The following is a 23,998-nucleotide window of genomic DNA, read 5'->3' as shown; positions in this document are numbered from 1 at the left end:
CTACTCTCGACATGCAGAGTGGAGGATATAAAGTCTCTGGATAAGTACATTCTCCAAGTCCCTTAGGAGGACCAGTAGATCCTGATCTTGGTCGAGTCCAGATCGGGTGCCCAGGCCTGGGTATAGCAGCTCTTGACTGAGACCTCCTAGCAGCAGGCTGTGGAAGTCCTCCCTGTCCAGGAGCTGATCCATGTTCTGCAGGAAGAATCCTTCACAAAACCTGCAGAGTTCAGCTCCTCCATGGTGCTGCAAGTGCAGAAGCTGAGTCAGTGTCTCTGCGATAATCCATTTTATATATGATGTTGATATAAGAAATTTTTCCTTGGAGATTTTTTTCGCAGCAACATTTATGCAAACAGTTGTTCCTTCTATTATGATCTTGAAATTCGAGTCACCATTAAAAAATACAATAATTTTTACACAGCCTGAAGCATGAAGGTCTAAATAGAACATGGTCCAATCAATCAAATGTAATATGAGAAATCACAAATTCTGCCTATTCTTTATTTTCTCTGTAATCTAAAGTAATAAAGTGAGAGAAACAGTTTGTGGTGGAGTTTATACGAGTCCTATCATCAGGTTCTGTAACTGCCCATCAAAAGGCAACAATCCAAAACTTTACCTGAGTTATGTTTGATCAGTCTCCCCTTCAATTTAATCTTTTTTGGGATATTTAGATTTGCCGTGGCTACTACTACTGCTACTTTTCATGACAGTGCTTTCATATGCAGTCTATGGTTTGAATAAAAGCTGTGTCCCAGATATCTAACTGTCTTACATGTCAGCTTGTGTGTTTTTACCTTAGCAGCCTTGTATATGCTGACAGTATTGTCCAGAGTAAGGCTTTGCGACAGTGACATTTCACAGCGTCTTTGCAGACCTCGGAGCTGGTAGAAAGTGGCCACTGGCAACAGCTATGAGACAGATACCAAAGAGTAAACCATCAGTGTACTTTACACTATTTACAAAGCTGGATATGCACACACGAGTGGTGAATACACATTAAAATCATTTGTGGATGTGTACTTCTGCCATAGTAATAACCTGATGGTAAAAATGGTCTGTATTTGTATAGCGCTTAACTAGTCCCTAAGGACCCCAAAGCACTTTACACATCCAGTCATCCACCCATTCACATTGGTGATGGCAGCAACATTGTAGCTACAGCCACCCTGGGGCGCACTGACACCACCGGGCCCTCTGACCACCACCAGAAGGCAACGGGTGAAGCGTCTTGCCCAAGGACACAACGACTGAGACTGTCGGAGCCAGGGCTCGAACCGGCAACCTTCCAATTACAAGGCGAACGCCCAACTCTTGAGCCACGATTGCTGCTCCTGTCCAAAAAAGCACGTTACCAAAAAGAAATGTTTGACTGATTTGCCAGCAGAAACAACAGAAAATAACAGATGCCGTCTAAAGTATTTGCCCCGGTGACAGAAGTAAGTCATAAATAGTTTAAACCTACCTCACAGTCAGTGGCTTAAAGAGATTCATCTAATGAAACACAAACCAGTACAATCCACAACAAGCTGGAAATCCTAAAAAAGGCCCAGACTGGAGCAGGCATTGACTCACAGTCTGTGGGACGTTTACCTTCAAGGCTTCAGAGGGAGACACAGACAGCCCCTCAGTTCCTCCACAGTACAGAGACTTCATCATCATCTGCAGGGAAACAAACAGCCTTCATCCACCTAAAGGTCTCAGTCACATCTGCACCGAAGCACAAGGGGTAAGCTAGTTCCTCACCTGGAAGGTGCCGTAGGTCATGTGATTGATGTGGACGATGTTATCGGGGGAATCTGCGAGCAGCTGGCGAAACCTGCCAGGACAGAACGCACATCAGGACACATTTCATTCTTTAAAAAGGCGGTGACATTCGAGGCCACTTGTTCACATAAACTTTCTAAATAAAGTGTAAGAGCTGTTCTGAAAGAATTAATGATCAATAATCACATTAAAATGGATACTTTCTCTCATTGGTTATCATAGCACACGGAAGCTCACTGAGGAATGCCTCCTATTAGTGGATGAAAGGTTCATTTCTAGGTAAGCAGTGCTCAGCGCCATTTGATAAAATGAACATTTAAAGTTTGGTTCTAAATCATGATGTGTCCGAGTGTGGTTGGTGGCTCGGCTGCAGGGGAGGAGTGGAGCAGCAGGTTCAGGGTGTGCTGTGTAGGTCTTCCCTATTTCAGTAGCAGCCGGGGCCGGAGAGAGAGGAGCTGCTGGAGCAGCGTGCGCCGGAAAGTGCCACGAATAATAAAAACGGATTGTATCAAAATAAAAGAAAAAGGCAAAAACACACCCACGGAGCCGTGTCAGGTCACTCAGTGAAGTTACACGTGCTATTTAAAAAATAATAATATTGGATCCATTTCACAATGTTGATATTTTGAAATTGATCTCACATATTGTGAGAAGAAACAATTAAGGTATAATTATTTTGTATTACTCAAAGGTTTCATGAAAATACAGTTTGGTGCAGGTTAAACTGCTTAGCGAGCAGTACTGTGGTGAAGCTTACGGCAGTGCAGTGTTAGAATCAAGGGCGGCAAGCAGCAACCACAAACAGGTCAGCTGATCACAGCCTGTATGCAAAGACAAAAAAACTGCTCAGGCGTATTTGTCTTATTTCTAAATTATTTTCTTCCCTCACACTGGTCCAACCTGCCAAATCCCACTTTACTGGATCTGAACACGCCTACTCCAATACATACGTACATCAGAATATTTAGTGTAGTGGACAGGTTCCTCTGTTATGAATTATAAAAAGCTGCTTCACATCTTAGGTTAATTTCACACTGTCAGCACTTTATAGTGTGCTTAAGTGTTTTTGAGTCAGCAGCATGTTTGGAGAGTCTGTTGGGGGATTTCACTTATCATAACTCTTCTAGACGAGCTTTGCTTAAATAAGAGCTCAAAATAACTTTACACTAGAGCCATGTGCAGTCCCTCATGTCCTTCTCTGTCTGAATTAGAGCTGTAGAGTTAATCATATTAATAATATCTGCTCTCAGTGACATCATACAGATCCAAGAGTAGAAAAACTGTGAAATGTAGCGTTTAGAGGAGTCAAAAGCTTGAGCCGTTAGCTCACCCAGACTTCTTATTTACACATGTACCCTGACCTCATTATTGGAAATTTAACTACTTACAATTTACATGTTATGCAATTTCTCCAAGCATTGCGTGCACGAGCCTATATTCTTGCATTGTATAGTCCTTTTGCTACATGCCCTTACACATTAATTTTGTTTGCATTGACTAGAACATGTCTGCAGCCTCTTATAGGTTAATAATAACAGGCAGCTAATGTCAGTCAGAGAAGAGAGATGATACCTGTCTGACGCAGACATCAGCAGCACTCGGTGTGCAAAGAATGGGCGCCCGTCCACCATGAATGTCACATCTGACATCTCTTTGTTGTTCAGAAAATGAATATCTGAGCAGAGACAACCATGTAATCCTTCATAAGTTGGTCAAATGTAACATGTTAAACATTGACACTGGCAGGAGGGGAGTGTTACCCAGCTGTGTGGACAGAGTGACGTCCAAAGGTGGGACCGGAGGAACGGGAGACGAGCCGTAGCAGAGAGAAAAGACAGTCGCCAGACGCTTTGTTACCACGTAGTCCTACATAGAATAAAACAGAACAGGAGATCATCGTAGCACTGACCTCTGCACATTCAGCAGCACACATCCACACACACAGTCCTTTATATATGCTGTATTATATAAGAAGACTGATGATCCAAACTCTGACTCCTCCAGTGGTGAAGCATCTGCGGGAAATTTTCCCCGAAGCATCCATCAGCATGTGAGAATGACACTGATGGATGTGTGAACGTGGCTCACACTAATGCCACTGCTGAGTGCTGTGATGAACTTTACTGAGAAATTACCAAAGAACAAACAAGTATGTAAATAAATGAGAAAATATTTTTATAATATGGTGTCATAGTTTGAACAGGTTTGAATTTCAGAATAGTCCCCAGTGCAGGTATAAATGTCCCCAAATGGTTGGCTCTGTGTACCTTTTCAAAAGTGTGGGAGTGGTCGGGAACTACGCTTCGTCACGTTCTGCAGCAGTATCATTGTGACACACAGTTTGTCTTTCATGCATGGGAGCAAAAAACCAACTGAACATCCGCCACCTTGTAGAGCTAGTAGATGTTTGTTGTACTGGGCACAGAGTGTGACACCACTCTCTAAAATCTGTTTAACAATAAAAATGTACCATCGCTATTTTTCAAGACAGGTCAGGAATCATCATTTCTGTTTCTTTTGTTTAGCTGCTCTGCCTCAAACCCTTTATCCGCATTTCCATGAAATTATGGAAAGACGGGAAAATCCACATAATCAGAGATGCAGAGGTGCTGAGTTGTACCTTGGTGGTCTCCAACATGCTGAACATGAGCGGGATGCCCGTGGAGAGAAGCCCGGGGCTGTAGTCCTCCGTCCTGATAGAGGTGAACTCTGTGAGGAGGGAAATGATGACATCGTCCCTACACAGCTGTTGGGCTCTGAGCAGAGACTCTAACCAGATGTGCAGCCTCCAGGGGACACCTGGAGAGATCAGCGAGAGGGAACCAGGGAACGTGTTTGAGGTCTTTGTGCAGTTGGAGCCAGAAGCAACAAGCTGTTAAACTACTCTGTTTTTCCCCGCCGCTCTCTGGATTGCTGCTCATCAAAGCCAAAGGAAATAGGAAGCTGCAGGCAGGTGATTGCAAATGTTCCTTTTATAAAGACGCTTTCAATGCAATATATGGAAAACCACCAAGTTTCCTGGCATCATACAAAGTTTGGATTTTGAATGCTTTTGTTAGTTCATTCAGTTTATTTCACTTTCATTTGTTGAAGCACACAAATACAAAGAGAACGTGCACACCTCATGGACAACAAAAAAAAGGGTTCAAATTTATATTGAAATTTGTGCTGTCAGCATTAAACGCGTTAACGAGCTAACCGTGCTAACGCGTTTAACGCTGACAGCACTAGCTGTCACATCCTCAACTTCTTTTACGTCTCTCAGTGATCTAGTATTTTTATATACACTCAACAAAAATATAAACGCAACACCTTTGTTACTGCTCCCATTCCCCATGGGATGGACGCAGAGACCTAAAATTCATTCCAGATACACAATATAACCATCCCTCCCAAACAGTGGTCACAAATCAGTCCAAATGTGTGGTAGTGGGCACATCTGCCATATTGAGATAATCCATCCCACCTCACAGGTGTGCCACATCAGGATGCTGATCTGACATCATGAGTAGTGCACAGGTGTACCTCAGACTGCCCACAACAAAAGGCCACCCTGGAATGTGCAGTTTTGTCTCACAGCAAAATGCCACAGATGCCACAAGCAATGAGGGAGCGTGCAATTGGCATGCTGACAGCAGGAATGTCGGCAGTAATACATCCAGCACCATCATTTTAAACACGGGGGCCCCGCAGGGATGTGTTCTGAGCCCCCTCCTCTTCACTCTGCTGACCCATGACTGCACTCCATCATATAGCTCCAACCTCTTCATCAAGTTTGCGGACGACACAACGGTGGTGGGTCTCATTAGCAACAGGGATGAGACCGACTACAGAAGTGAGGTGAGACGCCTGGCCACGTGGTGTGCTGACAACAATCTCTCTCTGAATGTGGAGAAGACGAAGGAGATTGTTGTGGACTTCAGGAGAATGCACACCCAACATGCTCCTCTGACCATTGACGGAGCGTCTGTGGAGAGAGTGAGCAGCACCAAGTTCTTGGGTGTGCACATCACAGAGGATCTCTCCTGGACGTACAACACCACAGCACTGGCCAAGAAATCACAGCAGCGTCTCTTCTTTCTCCGCAAACTAAGAAGAGCAGGAGCACCAGCCCCCATCATGTACACTTTCTACAGAGGCACCATCGAGAGCATCCTGTCGAGCTGCATCACTGTGTGGTTTGGAGCCTGCAATGCGTCCTGTCATAGAACCCTCCAACGCATAGTGAGGGCTGCAGAGAGGATCATTGGTGTCTCTCTCCCCTCCCTCCAGGACATTTACAGCACCCGTCTCACTAAAAAATCCCTTTGCATAGCGGCTGATCCCACGCACCCAATGCAAAGCTTCTTCAAGCTGCTGCCGTCAGGGAGGAGACTGCGGAGTCTCCAGGCCAGGACCAGCAGACTGAAGGACAGCTTCATCCATCAGGCTGTCAGGAAGCTTAACTCCCTCCCGATTCTGCCCCCTCTCCCCTCCACAGTCTCACTGAACTCTGTCACATACACACACACACACACACACTCTCTGACTCACTCACTGGCCTGCACCAGTTACCAGTCACTTGTGGAGCATTGGACTGCCATTACCTCATAAGACTTTGTTGTTACACTATCTCTTACCGCATACTACTAAATCTCCATTTGCACTATTTGCCTATTTGCACTACTATGCCTCCTTACTTGAATATTGTATATTGTATATTGCATAGCTTTTTTTTTGTTATACGTAAAATTGTATTGTATTTATTTAAATTTTTACTTTTTAATTATTTTATTTGCATTTTTTAATCACTAGGGTTTGAGAGTAACGAAATTTCTATTCTCTGTATGTCCTGTACATGTGGCAGAATTGACAAATAAAGTTGACTTGACTTGACTTGACTTGAATGTCAACCAGATCTGTCGCCCGTGCGTTGAATGTTCATTTCTCAACCATAAGCCGTCTCCACAGGCGTGTCAGAGAATATGGCAGCACATCCAACCGGCCTCACAACCGCAGACCTCGTGTAACCACACCAGCCCAGGACCTCCACATCCAGCAGGTTCACCTCCAAGATCGTCTGAGACCAGCCACCCAGACAGCTGCTGGAACAATTGGTTTGCACAACCAAACAATTTCTGCACAAACTGTCAGAAACCGTCTCAGGGACGCTCAACTGCATGCCCGTCGTCCTCATCGGGGTCTTGACCTGACTCCAGCTCGTCGCCGTAACAGACTTGTGTGGGCAAATGCTCACATTCGATGGCGTCTGGCACGTTGGAGAGGTGTGCGCTTCACGGATGAATCATGGTTCACATTGTTCAGGGCAGATGGCAGCTGAGAATGTCCCAGTTCTTGCATGGCCAGCATACTCACCAGACATGTCACCCATTGAGCATGTTCGGGATGTGCTTGACCGGCGTATACGACAGCGTGTACCAGTTCCCACGAATATCCAACAACCTCGCACAGCCATTGAAGTGGAGTGGACCAACATTCCACAGGCCACAATTGACAATCTGATAGACTCCATGCGACGATGTGTTGCACTGCATGAGGCAAATGGTGGTCACACCAGATACTGACCGGTTCTGGGTCCCCAGACCCCCAATAGCCCAAAAAACTGCACATTCCAGGGTGGCCTTTTGTTGTGGGCAGTCTGAGGTACACCTGTGCACTACTCATGATGTCAGATCAGCATCCTGATGTGGCACACCTGTGAGGTGGGATGGATTATCTCAATATGGCAGATGTGCCCACTACCACACATTTGGACTGATTTGTGACCACTGTTTGGGAGGGATGGTTATATTGTGTATCTGGAATGAATTTTAGGTCTCTGCGTCCATCCCATGGGGAATGGGAGCAGTAACAAAGGTGTTGCGTTTATATTTTTGTTGAGTGTATATAAAAATACTAGATCACAGTTTTAAACGCTCGCTGTTGAAACATGTTTTCTTTGTTTTCCAGATTGTTCTATATGTCGACACACCCTCCTGTCAGATTATAATAACTCTATCAAGCAGTGAACACTTGAGGTAGATTTTCATGTCCCAGCAATGAGCTTCATAAATACACCTCTGTGCCTGCTTCTTGGTACTGTGCTAGGGCTGCACACTAGGCTAATAGTTTCAATGTGTTCACTTCACTGGACGTGTGTTTTTTAATGAACTAATTTTTCAATCAATTTGATTTCATTCGAGCCAATTAAAGTAACAAATAAGGTGTAACTGGGCTCATTATGAAGCTCATGATGAAGCTCTGTCTGATATTCATGGATATTTTCATCCTGAGCTTTGTAATAAAGGACTGTAAATCTCACATTTTGCTGTCCTCTGATTTCTTCAGCATGAAATTTTGTTTTTATCTGTCACAAGTTTACAATTAATTACGCACATTTCAAAATTATACCAGGAGCCTGCAGTGCATATGTATTTACTTCTTAATTAAAAGTCAATTACCCCAGTTCAGAGTTCCTCAGTTTGACATCACGTGCTTACCCATGTCTCTGAGCTCCATGGTGACGTCCAGGTAGCCGTGCTCCGCGCTGTAGTAGGCTGCCTGCTGCAGGGCCTTCATCCTGTTCTTACACAAACTCGGAATAATGCTTGGGGAGTCAGGAGCTAGAGGCTGTGTTGAAAATTTTAGTTCCTCTTCCTCCTCATCCTCCACTCCTTCAGCCAGGATCTCTTCCAGAGAGAGGATGTCCTCCTTCCTGTGCTGTGGCTGCTGCAGAAGCCTCCTGAGGATGTTTCTGCAGGTGGAAAGGGCAAATGTGTTGCTATATATGTGTGAAAGAGCAAGGTAAAACAGGAACTGGAAAATGTGGAACTTTAAGTCTCACCTGTGCCCATGTGCTGCTGCATAGCTAAAGCAGTTCATGTCTTCATACAGCGGTGAATTCCCATGATGCACTTTGATCAGAGGGTCTGCTCCGTGAGCGAGCAGCAGGCTAACCATGTCGTAGTAACCTGAGAAGATCGGATGTTCTATTGGTGGATCCATTCGAAACATGTGACATGTGACATGTGTGACTCGTGGTCACATGGCCCCTCATAGAGCCTAAACTGGCAGCGCTGTCAGTATACAAGTCATTATTCTGCTAAAACATCTATTCATACAAATAGTTTTCACCAAACAGTCAACCACGCGAAAACCTCAAAATAGATGTTATATTGTAACCAGTTTTTATTTACACCATTGTAATTTATTCTTATTAACAATGTGTTTCTGATCAAAAAGGTCCACTTTGGTAAAGCTACAGTTTTGTCAGTTAACTTCAGATTACATACGCTAAAATGTTCAGCAGAATGATACCTGCTGCAGCAGCTAGCTGTAGTGGTGTCTCAGCTGAGCTCTCCTGACTGTCCAGCAAGGCTCCACCCTCCACGTCTGCACCGGCCTCCAAAAGCAGCTGCCAGCATGAGAAACACGATACTGTGAGAGACTCATTCAGTCAGACCACTGCAGCAATTAAAATGCTAATTTCAGTAGTCCAGTGAAATGTTTTTCTGCTGATGGAGTCTGTTTGAAGGACTCACCTGAGCCACGGACAGGTGACTGTGAAGCACAGCAAATGTTAAGGCCACCCAGTGCCGACTGCCTGGGTAAACAGACGGATGTCTGGCAGAGCTGCCAGGGACCTGAACATAAAGCACACACATACTTCACAACCTGTTGTTATGCAATGAGGTTTTACCTACACCACCATCACTCTTTACCTGCATGTCCAGGTGAGCTCCGGCTTCAATGAGCATCTGCACTAGTGCCTCATCTCCTGCTGCTGAGGCGTACATTAGAGGGCTCATTCCCTGCAAGAACACATAGTAGGTTTTGTTTCTTTTTATTTATGTACATAATTTAGATACAAAGTAATACAATGGAAAACACATCAGGAGACAGAGGAACAGAATGACATCCACCAGTGCAACTATGTACACATGATATGTAAGATGTATTTAAGATTTTTAAAATGTTAATGATTTTGCATCGTGAAAATAGATACAGTTGTATCTCATTATTTGTGCACAAAAGAAGAATCTACATTTTTACATTTGTAGATCGTAAATCAATGCAAGACAAAACAAACGGACTAATGCATCGTTTGGCTCGTAGAGTCAGCTAAAATGAGCAGATCACATATAAAAACACATAATCATTTTAATTTTGCAATAATGAGCACTGGACAATACATGTCATTACAGTAGATGTCTTTCTCAAAGGGCTGGAACTAACTTTAAGGAAGTGATACCGCCACTGTTATCTTCTTCCATCCATGTGCCGAGACAATGCAGAGCAGCTACCTAAACTCTGCTACGACAGAGGTCCATGATCCTATTATTACGGTTACTGTTATCTAGCATATGATAATGTGACTACTCTGAAGAAGAAGCCAACAAATCAGACACACTTCAAACTCTATAAATCTATAAAAAAGAGATCTGAGAGCTGAGACATCATCATGTCAGTGCAGTCAGACTGACAAAGAGTCACAGCTTTGTTGAACCAATTATTCCTTTAACCTTAACTAGCAATGACTTGATGAATTTCTTCGCAAATAAAATTGTAACCATTAGAAAACAAATTATTCATAGCTGTCCCACAGCTGCTGATATTAGACTCTGTCTCCTATGAATCTATCTGTATACTGACAAAGGTATCACATTTATCCAGCAGAGCTCTTCTGACCTTACTCTGATTGGAGTCTTCTCAGTAAATTTTTAAGCAGTTTTCTGAATTACATTTTAAACGTATAAACATCAACCTAGTATCTGTTCCAGTCACTGAAACACAGCTGCACTCACCTGATCGTCTATAGTGTTGACACCTTCAGCTCCTAGAAGCCGGGCGGCGTGGTGGAGCAGGTCTGCTCGGCCACACGAGAGCATCCTGAATCCTAAATCCAACTGGAATTTAGCCGAAGCAGCTTCTGCATCCAGACATTTAAACAACTGGAAACAGCACTCTGGCCTGCAGAGTAACACAGTAAAAAAAACAGGTCATATCAATTTAACTCCTATCTGCACGGCATTTTTAGAGAACATCCACCTATTAGAGGACTAGATGCTGCTCATACTGATATCCATACAGCTTGTTTTGATATTCAGGGTTCCTGATTGGAGGCTCGATTTCCTTTTCTTTTTTGTGGTCACTAGGCAGTCTTTCTGTACCTGGAGGATCTAAGGCATCCTTTCAATACAGTCTAGTTGAGAAGGTTGAATAATGCCAGACAGGTTGGTAATCAGTCAACTCCAGCTTTGACAGTATACACGATCAGTGGTTTTATTCTTTGGTGTCCTACCTCAGCTGCCTGGGCTCACAGTCCAGTCCTGGCAAAAGCTGTCTGGCCGCCTGTCTGACATCATCACTATCAACCAATAGGCTACGGCGATGTTCAGTGTGCACCACGGCAACACGGATCCACTCCATGAGAGGAGGGAGGAGCAAGAATGGCCTGAAAAAAGTTTAACATAAGACAGTATAGAGATGGCCACACACACACACACACACACACACACACACACACACACACACACACACACACACACACACACACACACACACACACACACACAAACCTCTCTCTGCTCAGTGTCATGGTTGGAGGGTCAAGGTTGGGATTCTCCAGTGATTCCATCTGTGGGCTGGACAGGAAGTAGTAGAGTGTGCGGAGGGCATCTGGAGCCCAGGATACTGGCATTTGATTGGCTGAAGAAGAGTGGCTGATGGAGGCACTCGAGCTTCTTAGACGCTGCATGTGGTGCATTGCTCGACACACCAGATCACCTGCAAAAAGACGGGAACCATCATTTCCCACCACCACAGGCTGTCATATTTCAGAAATTTCAGAAAGTTTATAAACTTAATATATTTGTAGTTATGTCTGTTTTATGGACAAAGAAATAATGTAAAAAAAAAAGAAAAACAACAGCAATAATGAGGCTGAGATTATTTGCCATAAAGCTCATACAGTTACAATTTAATTTGCATTATTTTTCCCTCTGATCTGCCATTTACCTGCTGATCCAGTGTTTTTGAGTTATGAACCTTCCAGTTTTGTTGACATAGTGAATCACAGTGGGTCTGTAATAGTCAGAGTTCTGGAGTAACAGAGTACATGTACCAGCATAATGTATTTAAAAACACAAAATATGAGTAACTGTATTCTGTTACAGTTACCACTTAAATAAGTGATAATTAGAATACAGTTACTTTGTTAAATGCATTACATGGCGGTCATTTCCTGTTTCATATGTTAGCCCATCCCCTCTCTAATTGTGGTAATTCCACGCATTGCAGGAAGCCCAAACAAAACACGCAATAAGAGGCTCTAATGTAAGCGTCCTGTTAATGTTGGTGGCGTCAGTTACACAATGGACCCGGCGCCAGCACAACAGAGCCAGCAGTGCACAGGCAGGAATGCATTTCTTATTGACCGTGCAGCCAAGCTGCTCTCAGCGTCAAAAGACTCCAACCTAAAGAAACATCTGGAAATAAGTTCTTTTTAAAAGCTAACGTTAGCCTACTGCAGCTAGCTTGTTTTAGTTGTGGTAGCTACCTAGGTTATGTGCCAGATAATGAGGTGCGGTGGCCTGCAGGGTCTGAAAGTGCTCTTGTTATTTGGACACAAGCCACAGGTTATGGAACCAAGTGGAAACACTGTGTCCCAGGAGTCCGACGTCGGTCACAGTTTAAATAAACACACACAAAACACAGGAGCCTACTGTGCTGACTGACACAACACACACGTACTCAGCTCTCCAATGCTGCCAACGCAGGTGGCAAGGAGCGCCTGCTCCAACATCCGCAGCTCCAGCTGGATGTAGGCATCTTCCCTGCTCTCTGTGTATGGGCTGATGTGGGCTGGGAGTGACAGCTCACCTACAAAAACAAAGAACATTTATGAAGCTGTAAGTTTTTAGCCAAGTTTCCTGCATAAAGGTGGGAGTTGGTTTGTTGCATCACTTTGGCCTATGTACGTGGTTGGAGAAGGTTCTGTCTTCAGAAACTCTTTGCCAGTTTTAAACTCATCACTGCAACGTAGCATTACAAAAGTATCTCACAAACACACAGAACATCATGGATACAACAGTTCTGAATGCACTGCAGCACAAAAGCTCTCTCATGTTATTGACATGATGCACCACCACTTCAGGCCATCTGCTAGTACGATGCGATGCACTCACTCTCAAAGCCAAGCAGCCACTTTAGAAAAGCCCATACAGATATACGCCAACACACACACACACACACACACACACACACACACACACACACACACACACACACACACACACACACACACACACACACACACTCGTAGATCCCTGACCATTGTGTGCTTTTGAATCGGGGATTTGCTGACTCGTAATCTTACGCACAATGGAAGCCACATCACTGATGACAATCTGCAAAACCTAAAGCCCAACAGAATACAAATCCAGCTTTAGTGAGGCATTCACAGTGATCATGTATGGAGACATGAACATGACTGACCAGCCAGGACAGATGGGGATGGTGAAGTGGTTGTAACCACTGGAGCGTTTACAGGTACTTAGTTTTCAAGTTCAATTCAATTCAGTTTTATGTATATAGTGCCAAATCACAACAACAGTCACCTCTATATTGTAGAGTAGATTGTACAATAATTGTAAGAGCTAGCTAGAGTAAGCTAGCATTTTCTGCATCCTTACTATACTCCAGTGTTTTTAAAACTTAAGATCCAGCAGATTTCACAGTCAGAAGACAGACAGATCTTCATCCTCTTTGATGCCTTCCCTGCAGATGGCGGCCCCTCCCTGAACCTGGTTTTGCAAAAAGAGGTTTTGGGGGTCTTTTTCTCCCCACCGTTGCCAAGTCCTTGCTCACTGTGAATCATGTAATTCCACTGGTTCTCTCTATGGTCAGATCTTTAGCCTTGACATGACCATAAACCACAGGTGTCGAGGGCCGGTGTCCTGCAGGGTTTAGATGTGGCCTTGATCCAACACAGCTGATTCAAATGGCTAAATGACCTCCTCAACATGTGTTGAAGTTCTCCAGAGGCCTGGTAATGAACTCATCATTTGATTCAGGTATTTTCACCCAGGGTGAAATCTAAAACCTACAGGACACTTGAGGCAGTATACAGCTCAGTGTATTAGAAACAATATTCACCGTACGGTGTGGCCCAAACCTCATCCAACACCTCTGGGATATACCAATGTTAATCAGACTGTTTATCAGCCTGAGCTGATTCATTCCTCTCTACTGAAAAAACATCTCTGCTTTCTAAAACCAGGCCTGGCCAGAAATAAAGAAATCTTTGGTTAAAAAACGGACTTGTGTAGGTGATAATCGATGCTCATTACCCTGCTATGTTTACAGACAGGAGACAGGGTGAACAGGCATCTATTCACTGGTGCACAACAGGGGACCAGTCTGCAGTGGACAAAGCACAAATCACTGTTCTCTAATACCGACCCGTGTAGGACCGACCCCCCCTAAAGACACGCCTGAGCTCCTGTTCCCAACACTGCCCTGCTTACATCCAGAATCATGAGTGATTAAGTCATTTCCTTTGACGGTCTCCTTGTGTGTACCTGCGGCTCAGTGAAAACAGTGCTCAACAACCCTCGAGCCTGCAAGCACACACTGTGAGAAAGACTGAGTGTATGTGTGTGTGTGTCCCAAATGGAGAGAGAGGCTCAGTCCCCGGCCCCGAAAACAACAGCTCTTTTCTGCTGCATGGTATAATACTGCAAGTGTTTGGCTGAGACAACAGAACCAGAGAGTCAAAGGTTGTGTGCGTGTTTCAGTGAGTGTTTGTGTGTAAGGGTTTAAGGTTACAATCTCAGTCCCGATCCAGACTAAACCAGGAGAGAAGGAAATACATTAAAAAGAAAGAAAACCTCTGCAGTGCTGTGAAAACGGGTCAGATAGTGACAACATGGAACATTTACATGCAGAAGGTTTTATTATTGCTACAAAAATAATTTAGAGTAAAGACTAGTAACAAGAGTAAGAGTAATGCTCATGGCATCAAAGCAATAGAAACTCAACAACATCCAACTGGAATCATGTAGGCAGACCTCTGTCACCTTCTCACTGTGTTTATTCACCACTCCCCATTTAGTCATGAGTTATTATTAATCTCTGGCTCTCTTTAACAGAGGGTCTTTATCCTGTCTTCCTTCTCTCACTCCAACCAATCGCAGCAGATGGCCCCGCCCCTCCCTTAGCCTGGTTCTGCAGGAGGTTTCTTCCTGTTAAAAGGGAGTTTTTCCTTCCCACCTGCGCCAAAGTGCTTGCTCATACGGGGTCACATGATTTTCAGGGTTTTGTCTGTTGTATTATTGTGTGATCTTTACCTTACAACATAAAGCACATTGAGGCAACTGTTGTTCTGATTTGAGAAAACGGGGAATCACAGATTGTTGCTAATCAAATAAATTAAGGCTTTTTTGAACTTCTGTTAAAGTCATTTATAACCTGTTGCTGTTCTAATATTTTGGGACTACATCACACTAGAGTAAAAATAGGATGTCAACTAGCTGGGAACAAAAGGTTACCTGGTGATCACATCTTCAACCAGCAAAACTGTGGATGCAGTCGAGCCTCTGCATCTAAAAACTGAGTCAGTAGTCTCGAATTCTTTCTAATGGTCATCAGGGTCAAGTTTAAGAAAATGATCTTATTAATCATTTTAAATAATTTATTGCATAAAGGCCTTCTTAAGTATATCTCCCTGTTCATACTTTGGTTCGTTAAAATAGATGATAAAGGCAGAGCATGCTTTTTGCGACTGACAAATTGTAACCAGACCATTAGGCATGCTTTGGATGTAAGATGCATCCCTCACTTATTTGGCTTTCATTCTACTAAGGACACGGCGTTTCATTTCTTCTGACTTTTCTCAATTTAATTAGCCAAAACCTGTACCCCAGTTTAAATAAAAGTTAATAACTAGCTGTGGTATCCATGGTGTCAGTGTCTCCACTATAGCACTGCCTTTTTTACCTTGACCTGTTGGTCAGAATATTAGAGAGATGGATGCTTAACCCAACAATGTAGACAAGAGCCTGCAGCTACAGAAATATTATAACCATGAAAAAGGGATTTTTGAATTCACACAGTTCACCCAAAAGCACCAGTAAGTCACTTGTTTGTGTAGTATACAGTATGATAATACAGTACAGTACAATACAGTATGATCCTAAACAATCTCAGTGTTTTAAGCGGAGGTCAGAAGGTCAGTCAGAGCAGGGGTTAGCTCAGTGTTCATAACATCAAGGAACCTGAACAGACTGTTTAAAGTCAACTTATGGTAGAAACAATCCGTATCAGGGCTTTTATGATACGATCTCTGTTTCACATGGAGCCAACATGACAACACTAATGGAGCAAACATGAAGAAACATGAAGTGCCAAATGGCACAGAAACAGAGAATCCTGTGCTCCTACTTGGGTGGGATTAAATAAAGCCTCCGCTCAGAGAAATGTCAAACACACAGGCAGAAGATGTTGTTTTCGTCGTATAATCTGGTTAAAACCTGCAGGCCGCATGTCTGGAGCGATTCTGTGTTGGCTTGGGGCAATGAGCGCACAGAGCCAGGAATCAGCAGCCATGAGATGCTGTTAACAGCAGAGCAGAGCTCCAACATCCAAACGGCCTCCTGTCACAAAGAAGTTTACAGTTTGATTAAAGCTGGTCAGGACAGAGCCGTCCAATGTGCTCGACCTCTGGTTAACCATTTACTTTGGTGCAGTTGTCCATAAAATGCTCCTGCTGGAGCCTTCCTCTGTGGTGGAGCTCACAGATTGTATCCTCCTGCTAATACAACCCAAAGTAGCCAAGCCATTAAACATTAAACCACATTTTCCTTCTGTTTTATAGTTTCACATAAAGGCCAGATGGAGATGACATTAAGTGACATTTGGTAGCCAATGAGTGTTGGATTACTCCATGTAATCTGACCCAGCATCAGATACTGTCTCCAGCTGGCTGCATCCACTTCCTCCTCAGTCATAGCTGACACACACACACACACACACACACACACACACACACACACACACACACACACACACACACACACACACACACACACACACACACACACACCAAGTTTACCAAACATTTCAAGTGTTCATTAGTAAACTTTTTTTTTGACTGTTTTATCCTTTACACTTAGTTTTCTTTTATGCTTTCATATGCAATTTCTTTTGCTTTTGTGTTTTAATGCCATTCAACTTGCTAGCTGTTTTGGTACCTTGCCATAGCCCTCATCCTTCCCTGTTACTTCATCCTATTCTCTTGCATGTTAAGCACTTTGGTACACCACTGTTTTTTTGTTTTTTTTGTTTTTTTGTGTCCCGTTTGGATCTTTAGCCGTCAGAATTGTTGTCTTAAGGCCAAGAAAGATGCCAAGCGGATTTATTTTACCAAGTGGATCATCATGGCTGTGCCATATTGGTCCATTTGATTGACCTTTATTATAATTATGAATTTATTTTATTTTCAGTTGCTACAAACGGGACAGACATGACTGGGGGATAGGACAGGGAGAAAGAATGAAAGAAAGAGAGGGAGAGAAAGAAAACCAAAGGGGAGAAGAGACGGTGAGAAGGGGGGGAAGAAAGAAAGAAAAGCAAACAAAACACCTGGGTCACCTGTATGGAGAAAAGAAAACAGAAGAGAAAGCAAACAACAAAGAGCAACATAATAAAAAAAACAGCACCATCACAATAAACTAGCTAGCAGTAGATATCAGTAGATACTAAATAATAAACGATATTGTGCAGCACGCAAGATAGACAGCGCACAATGTGCTTTGAGGCAGCAGCCAAGAAAGCTGTAGTCCGCGTCTGTGAACACCCGTGTGTACACCTGTGTGTACACCTGTGTGGATCAGCATGCTTGCATTCCAAAGGTTCCTCCATGTAACGATCTGCTAGGGAGTGTGGGGGAGCCACAGCCCCGTCCACCAGGGTATGAAGCAGGTATGGAGGAGATCCAGGCCCCAGAGTACAAGGACCCGAGGAGGACCACCAAAAGGGGGGGAACCGTGCCACCCTCCTGGGAAGAGCTGAGGAGAGCCCCAAACGAGAGGTCACCCAGCAGCTACGGAGCAGAGGCCAGAGGGGGTTGCAGTGGCGTGCCCGTGGGTTCTGCCGGCAGCCAGCTGTGCCAGAGAGGACCGAGCTTCAGGCCCAGAGGCCAGAGGCCTGCGAGCATCCCACCCCCCCGGAAGGGGCCCAGCCGGGCCACAGGCACCAGGCCCCACCAATCGGCCACCAGGAGTGAGCTGGTACACCACTGGTTTTTAAATGTGCTATATAAATAAAGTTTGTTGTTGTTGTTGGATAATGCTTCAAAATATCTGCCCAAAGATAGCTCCCACGACCTTGCACAAAGGATTGTGACATCACTAATAGTACTGATTACAGTAATATTTGGTTGTTGAGATCCTGCCTGTAGAGCTGACACAGTAAATAAATCTAAGTCAGCTTTCACATAACCAAAGCGTTCTTCGGGTAAGCCATCTTTGTTGGTGACACGGCAAACACCATCATGACCGGGTGCGTCTGCTCTCTGAGCCATTACCAGTTTGCAGCAGAACAACTGTAACCACTGTATTTGCTGCAGAGTAATTCATCTGCGCCTCTTTTTCTGTTCTCTGTCATCCTGCTCATGACCCAGAAATCAGCCTCATCAGTGCATCGTGTTGAAGGACGTCAGAGTTATTCAAATATATTTGGAGGAAAGAGGAGAGTTACTGAAGGATGCTCAGGAGTAAAAATAGTTCACTGATTTTTTTAACCTACACAGAAGCAGATGAAAACTACAGATGTCACAAAGGAAGACAAAAAAAGCCTCATGTAAGGAGTTCGCTCTGAGCTGATCTGACAACCATGTGTGTTGCAGTGTTAGCCTAAATCTGCTTTCTGTTGTATTTATTATGAGCTGTGTCTGTGGATGCTATCAGCAAGCTGTCTGCAAACAAAGTGGAAATATTTGCTCAGGTTTCACTGCTTTTCTTGCCAGATCAGGAAGAACACTGTGGCTGTGTGGCTGTGTGTGTGTGTGTGTGTGTGTGTGTGCGTGCGTGCGTGTGTGTGCGTGCGTGCGTGCGTGCGCGCGCGTGTGTGTGTGTGTGTATGGGTCAGAGGCTAACAGCACTCATTCATTTACTTTCCCTGTTCGTCCTCATTTGAGGGTTGGGACCTGTAGTATCCCAGCGTGTTGCAGGCAGTTTGAACATATAAGGGAAACGATTCAATTCAGTGTCATTTATATAGTCCCAAATCACAACTCTGTTTCACCAGGTGTGGTCACTAGGTTCTGTAAGCATGCTGTTGTTGAGCCAATATTAAAAAGAGCGGTTTGGATCCAACACAGCTTAAGAATTATAGGCTTATCTCTAAGCTTTCATTATTGTCAAAAATTCTGGAAAAACTAGTTGCAGATCAACTTACCACTTTTTTTTAGAAAAACATGAAATTTATGACAAATTTCAGTCGGGTTTCCATAAAAGTCACTCAACAGAAACCTCTAGTGACATTATGATGTCAGCTGACTCCGGAGCATCCTCAGTCATGGTTTTGTTGGACTTAACATCTGCCTTTGACACCGTTGACCATACCATCCTGATTAACAGGCTCCGGGACATAGTCGCTGTATCCGGTCTGGCTCTGGAGTGGTTTCAGTCACACCTCTCCAACAGATCTTTTAGTGTTTTTGCAAATCAGTTTATGTCACATTCTAAGGATCTGACATGTGGGGTACCACAGGGTTCAGTTCTGGGACCGATTCTTTTTCTCCTGTACATGTTACCTCTAGAACTTATAATCAGGCAGTTCCCTGAGGGGTCTTATCACTTCTATGCTGATGACATTCAACTCTACTGCTCTTTTAAGCCGATGGAAGTCCATAAACTGTCCTCTTTAATTAAATGTTTAGCTTCCCTTGAGCAGTGGCTTGGTGACAACTACTTACAGTTGAACTCTGAGAAGTCAGAAACATTAATTATTGCCCCCAACAACCAGATATCTCTAACCAAACAGCATCTTGGTTCTCTTGGCTCATCTGTTCACCCGAGCCTCAGGTACCTTTTTTTTTAAATTCTGCCATGTCCCCAAAACAACACTCTCGACAGTTCATTAGGAACTGCCTTTTCAGCTAAGAAACATCTCCAAACTGCAAACTTTGTCTAAATCTGAGTTAGAAATGGTTATTCATGCTTTTATTTCATCTCGCTCAGATTATTGTAACAGTCTGTATCTTTGTTTGAGCAAAAGGAATCTTGACCGTCTCCAGTTAGTCCAGAATGCTGCTGCAAGGCTTTTAACTAAGACACGAAAAACGGAGCACATTACACCAGTGTTACGCTCATTACACTGGATTCCAGTACATTTCAGAATTCATTTTAAAATCTTGGTACTGATTTTTAAAGCTTTGAATTGTGATGCCTCTGCCCACATTTCTCAACATCAACCCCACACTCCCTCTCGCAGCCTGAGATCATCTAATCAAAGGCTGTTGATAGTCCCACGAACTCGTTTTAAGACCAGAGGTGATAGATCTTTTAGAGCGGTGGCCCCCAGGTTGAGGAATGCTCTAACTCCATCATTGCGTTGCTTTAATTGTATTTATTCTTTTAAAAAGCAGCTTAAGACTCATTTATTTAGACTAGCTTTTAATTAGATTTCTGCTGTAAGTTTGATTGTGCTGTTTTTTTTTATGTATATCTGTTTTTATATTACTGTGAAGCACTTTGTGGTTTTTATCCTGTGAAGAGTGCTATATAAATACATTGAACTGAAGAGAACAACAGTTGCCTTGAGGCACTTAATGGAAGGTAAAGACCGGTGACGGTGGGAAAGAAAAACTCCCTTTTAACAGGAAGAAACCTGACAGAACCAGGCTCAGGTAAGGGTGACCATCCGCTTGGGATAAGGGGAGAAGAGTAGAGATTGTGGAGATACAGAAATAATTCTTTTATTGCTGCCATATAATCTGCATCATTATAATTGCATTAATAACATTCTTTACAGCATTATTTCATTTAATAATATTTCTTACAGTATTGATATTGCATTTGAGGACCCTTCCATTAAGTATTTTATACATACTGCATATCTGTGCTTATTTTGAGTTGATGTTCGGTTCATTAAGGGTCTTAAGCTTCACTGGCGTGACTGTCCAGGTGATACATGCTGAGGGAAACTAGAACATAGAAGGATAACTGCAATGCATGCTTACAACACATATAATCTAGGAATAGGCCTGAGCAGAGGCCCAAATGTTCCCAGCTTCTTGTTGCAAACCTGTTGCATTTTACTTTCTGGCAACAGATGACCAGAGTCAATAATTAGCCCCAGAGACCCTGAGGGCTTGAAGTTTATTACCTTGCATGGAAGGTGTTATAGAAAAGAGAAGTTCTATGTCTGCTTATAGCTATCAAAGATGTACAAGATGTACGATTAACTGTGACTAATGTCTGGTACCTATTTTAATCTGTCATTGACGCCATGGGGGGGTGTGTGTGTGTAACCCCACTGCTTTATAAGTATCCACAACATGTATTTTGGTCAGAAGACATATGTTGATGTTTTCTCCGGGCTGTTAATAAACTCAACGTTTGATTGCACTTTTCTGGGGCCTCCGTGGTTTGCGACACTGCTCTACATTGATCGATTTCACGACAAGATGAATGATAACTAATGATGAAACGCAGGGTGGTGTATAAACACACAGTGGGTGAAAAAAAGGTAAGTGAAGAGAAAAAAAAGACAGTGCATCATGGGAAGCCCTCACCAGCCTTGGCACAACCAAGGGAGGATTCAGGGTCACCTGATCCAGCCCTAACTATATGCTTTATCAAAAGAAACAAAGTTCTAATCCAAATCTGTAAAAACGTAACCATCTGTCTCCCGAATTCAAACATGAAGCTGTCAAGCCTCAGTCCTAGCATTCATGTGGATCTTGCTTTAACATGTACCTCCCACTTAAAAGCTGCAGCCGATCAAGCACACCTAATGATGGCAACAACACTCTCCATCAGCAGCACCCTCCCACAGCAGGAGCAAGGCCACAAAGACTGCTCAAGAATACAATAAAGAGCCCAAGGAATTAATCTGCCCTTCAAACTCAAGGCCGAAAGCATCTTTTGTCAATTTTGTGACATAAGATTCATGGAAACTTTGCTCTGTAACACTTCCTCAGTTGCTCATTGTCCATGCTGTGATTATTCAAAGGCAAAATATGTTTAAGAAGAACAAAGCTGACCTCAGTGAGTCTAACAGACAGTGTTTCCTACTTACTACCCAAAATGCCTCTTTCCTGTCTGAAGGATTTTCTAATTGCTCTCTCTGTGGTGTTTGTAGACTTCTTAAGCTTCTGGTTCTTATTATCGGGACTCTGGAGAGTTCTCAGCAATTTAATGCCATCATCAACTCGTCTAATCTGTAACACTACCCAGTTCAACAGAGGACCGAGTAGGAAGTCAAGGTTTTTCCCCTCTGTAGTGAGGTCAGCCTGTGAAGATGTAGCCCACAACCGTCAGTCACAGATGCATGTATGCATGTATGCATGTATGCAAGTCCTGGCACTGTACTGAAGAAGAGTTTTTTTTCAAAGACTGATTGAAATAACAAAAGCTGGCAGGTTTTCATCCAGACATCTTCCTCTTTCTCACAAGCTGTGATGTGAAAGTGTAACAGAGAAAGAAGAGGAAATATCACATATTATAAGATAAATGTGACAAAAATTTGGAAAGAGAAATCTCAGCAGAGCCTCAGACTAGCCTCAGACTAGCATGCTACAGCTGGACATAGTGTTGTTGTCTCTATATATGACATATATACAGTATATATATATGACTCCTATAACAGCAGAGGTCAAAAGAACACTGCTTCACTGTGACTGACAGTGAAGTAAGAGCTCCAAAACAAATAAGTCCTAATGGACAAATCGTTTTGTAACCAGATGAACATAATTATAATAAAAGTGAACATTAGATTGGAATGTTGCACAAAGAACACATTGTATCCACTGTATCAGAAAAAAAGGTGTCAGAACCTTTTTTGAACTTTCTGAAGCACCGTTTGTGGATCTGCTGGAAGGTAACTTGGATGAGTTGGTTGTTGTAAAGCTATTTCTTATTTTGGATTTTCTGTAGTTGTCATTTTTTAATCTAAGGTTCTTGACAGGGGAGAGAAAAACAGCCTGTACATGTGCATATAATACCTGCTTTAAACTTAAGCGATAAATTAATAACATTTGCATTTTGATCCTTTTTTGTCTTTTTATTTAGATCAGAATTTTTAAAGATCTATACTTTATTAAAAGTAAGCTTCAAAATCTCGTCATGAGGTCACTGAACTCACCACTGGCGTTTTTGCCACATATGAGATGCTCGTAGACCTGCAGCAGCCCCCACAGCTCTGCGTCGTTGCTCACAGCTCCATCCAGCAGCTCGGTGGTCACCGGACCGCAGATGACCCCGTCGATCTGCCCTCCCTCCTCTTCCGCGGTCAGCCTCGCCGCCTGCAGCCCACGTCCTGCCACTTCCTCTGCCAAAGTTTCGACACAGGCTGTTAGGCACACTGCAGCGTACTCGTGCACACGAACCGACACCCGCGTCTCCACCATCCACCTAAAGAAACGGCCCGCGGAGAGCGTGAGGCCGCAGCGCGAGGACTTGCCGCGCTGACGCGCGGTGTTGCCTGAGTTCATGCAGTACAGGGACACCGCCTTCACAGCAGATGAGATGCACTTCTCTGCGAGACCCCAACTCAACACCAGCCTCACTGCGCTCTGCACTTCCAGCCGTGTGCACCGCCTGTGCAGCTCACTCAGCCGCTGAGCCTCCCGGGAGATGCGCACCAAAGCTCTCCGGAGCAGGACAGAGAGCCGGTGGACCGCTTCCCTCGTGTATGACGCACGCGTGCGGGCAACTTTACGCACAACTTCCAGCAGCTCCTGTTCGATCCAGGGATACTCCTCCAGCTCGGGCAGAAAGGGGCATTTCGTTAGGATATCTATCACGTCCTCCGGCAGCGTGCTCACAGTGTCCCAGCTACCGTTTCTGCTGTACAGGGAGCCGGCGTGCTGCCAGCAAGGACCCCGGTGAGGTGTGTTCAAATTTGGCTGCGAGTGCCCCGACCTGCCCGAGGACAGGCTGAGTGACGGGCAGTTCTCCCCCGCCATATAACCTGAGTCCAGGCACAGGCCCTCTAGGGTTTTAATCAACACATTGTTGGACAT

At 43.9% G+C, this 23,998-nt stretch overlaps 1 protein-coding gene across 1 annotated transcript; it reads right to left on the bottom strand.

The window, feature by feature from the left end:
- Positions 1-23,998, bottom strand: LOC146640197 (ankyrin repeat and BTB/POZ domain-containing protein 2-like). The gene is made up of 17 exons (XM_085358424.1): positions 23,119-23,998; positions 12,502-12,630; positions 11,328-11,535; positions 11,051-11,203; positions 10,554-10,719; positions 9,471-9,560; positions 9,291-9,392; positions 9,067-9,163; positions 8,594-8,720; positions 8,250-8,503; positions 4,391-4,569; positions 3,531-3,636; positions 3,343-3,445; positions 1,750-1,822; positions 1,597-1,665; positions 801-914; positions 1-246 (listed from the first exon to the last, which is right to left on the bottom strand). The coding sequence occupies exons 1-17, from the start codon at positions 23,996-23,998 to the stop codon at positions 1-3; spliced, it is 3,096 nt and encodes a 1,031-aa protein (XP_085214550.1).

This window comes from Diplotaxodon limnothrissa, linkage group LG1 (genome assembly GCF_057381915.1).
Source record: "Diplotaxodon limnothrissa isolate DT_005_m linkage group LG1, D_limnothrissa_male_GT1.1, whole genome shotgun sequence".
Taxonomy (NCBI): domain Eukaryota; kingdom Metazoa; phylum Chordata; class Actinopteri; order Cichliformes; family Cichlidae; genus Diplotaxodon; species Diplotaxodon limnothrissa.
This window is presented reverse-complemented; position numbering and strand designations above follow the sequence as displayed.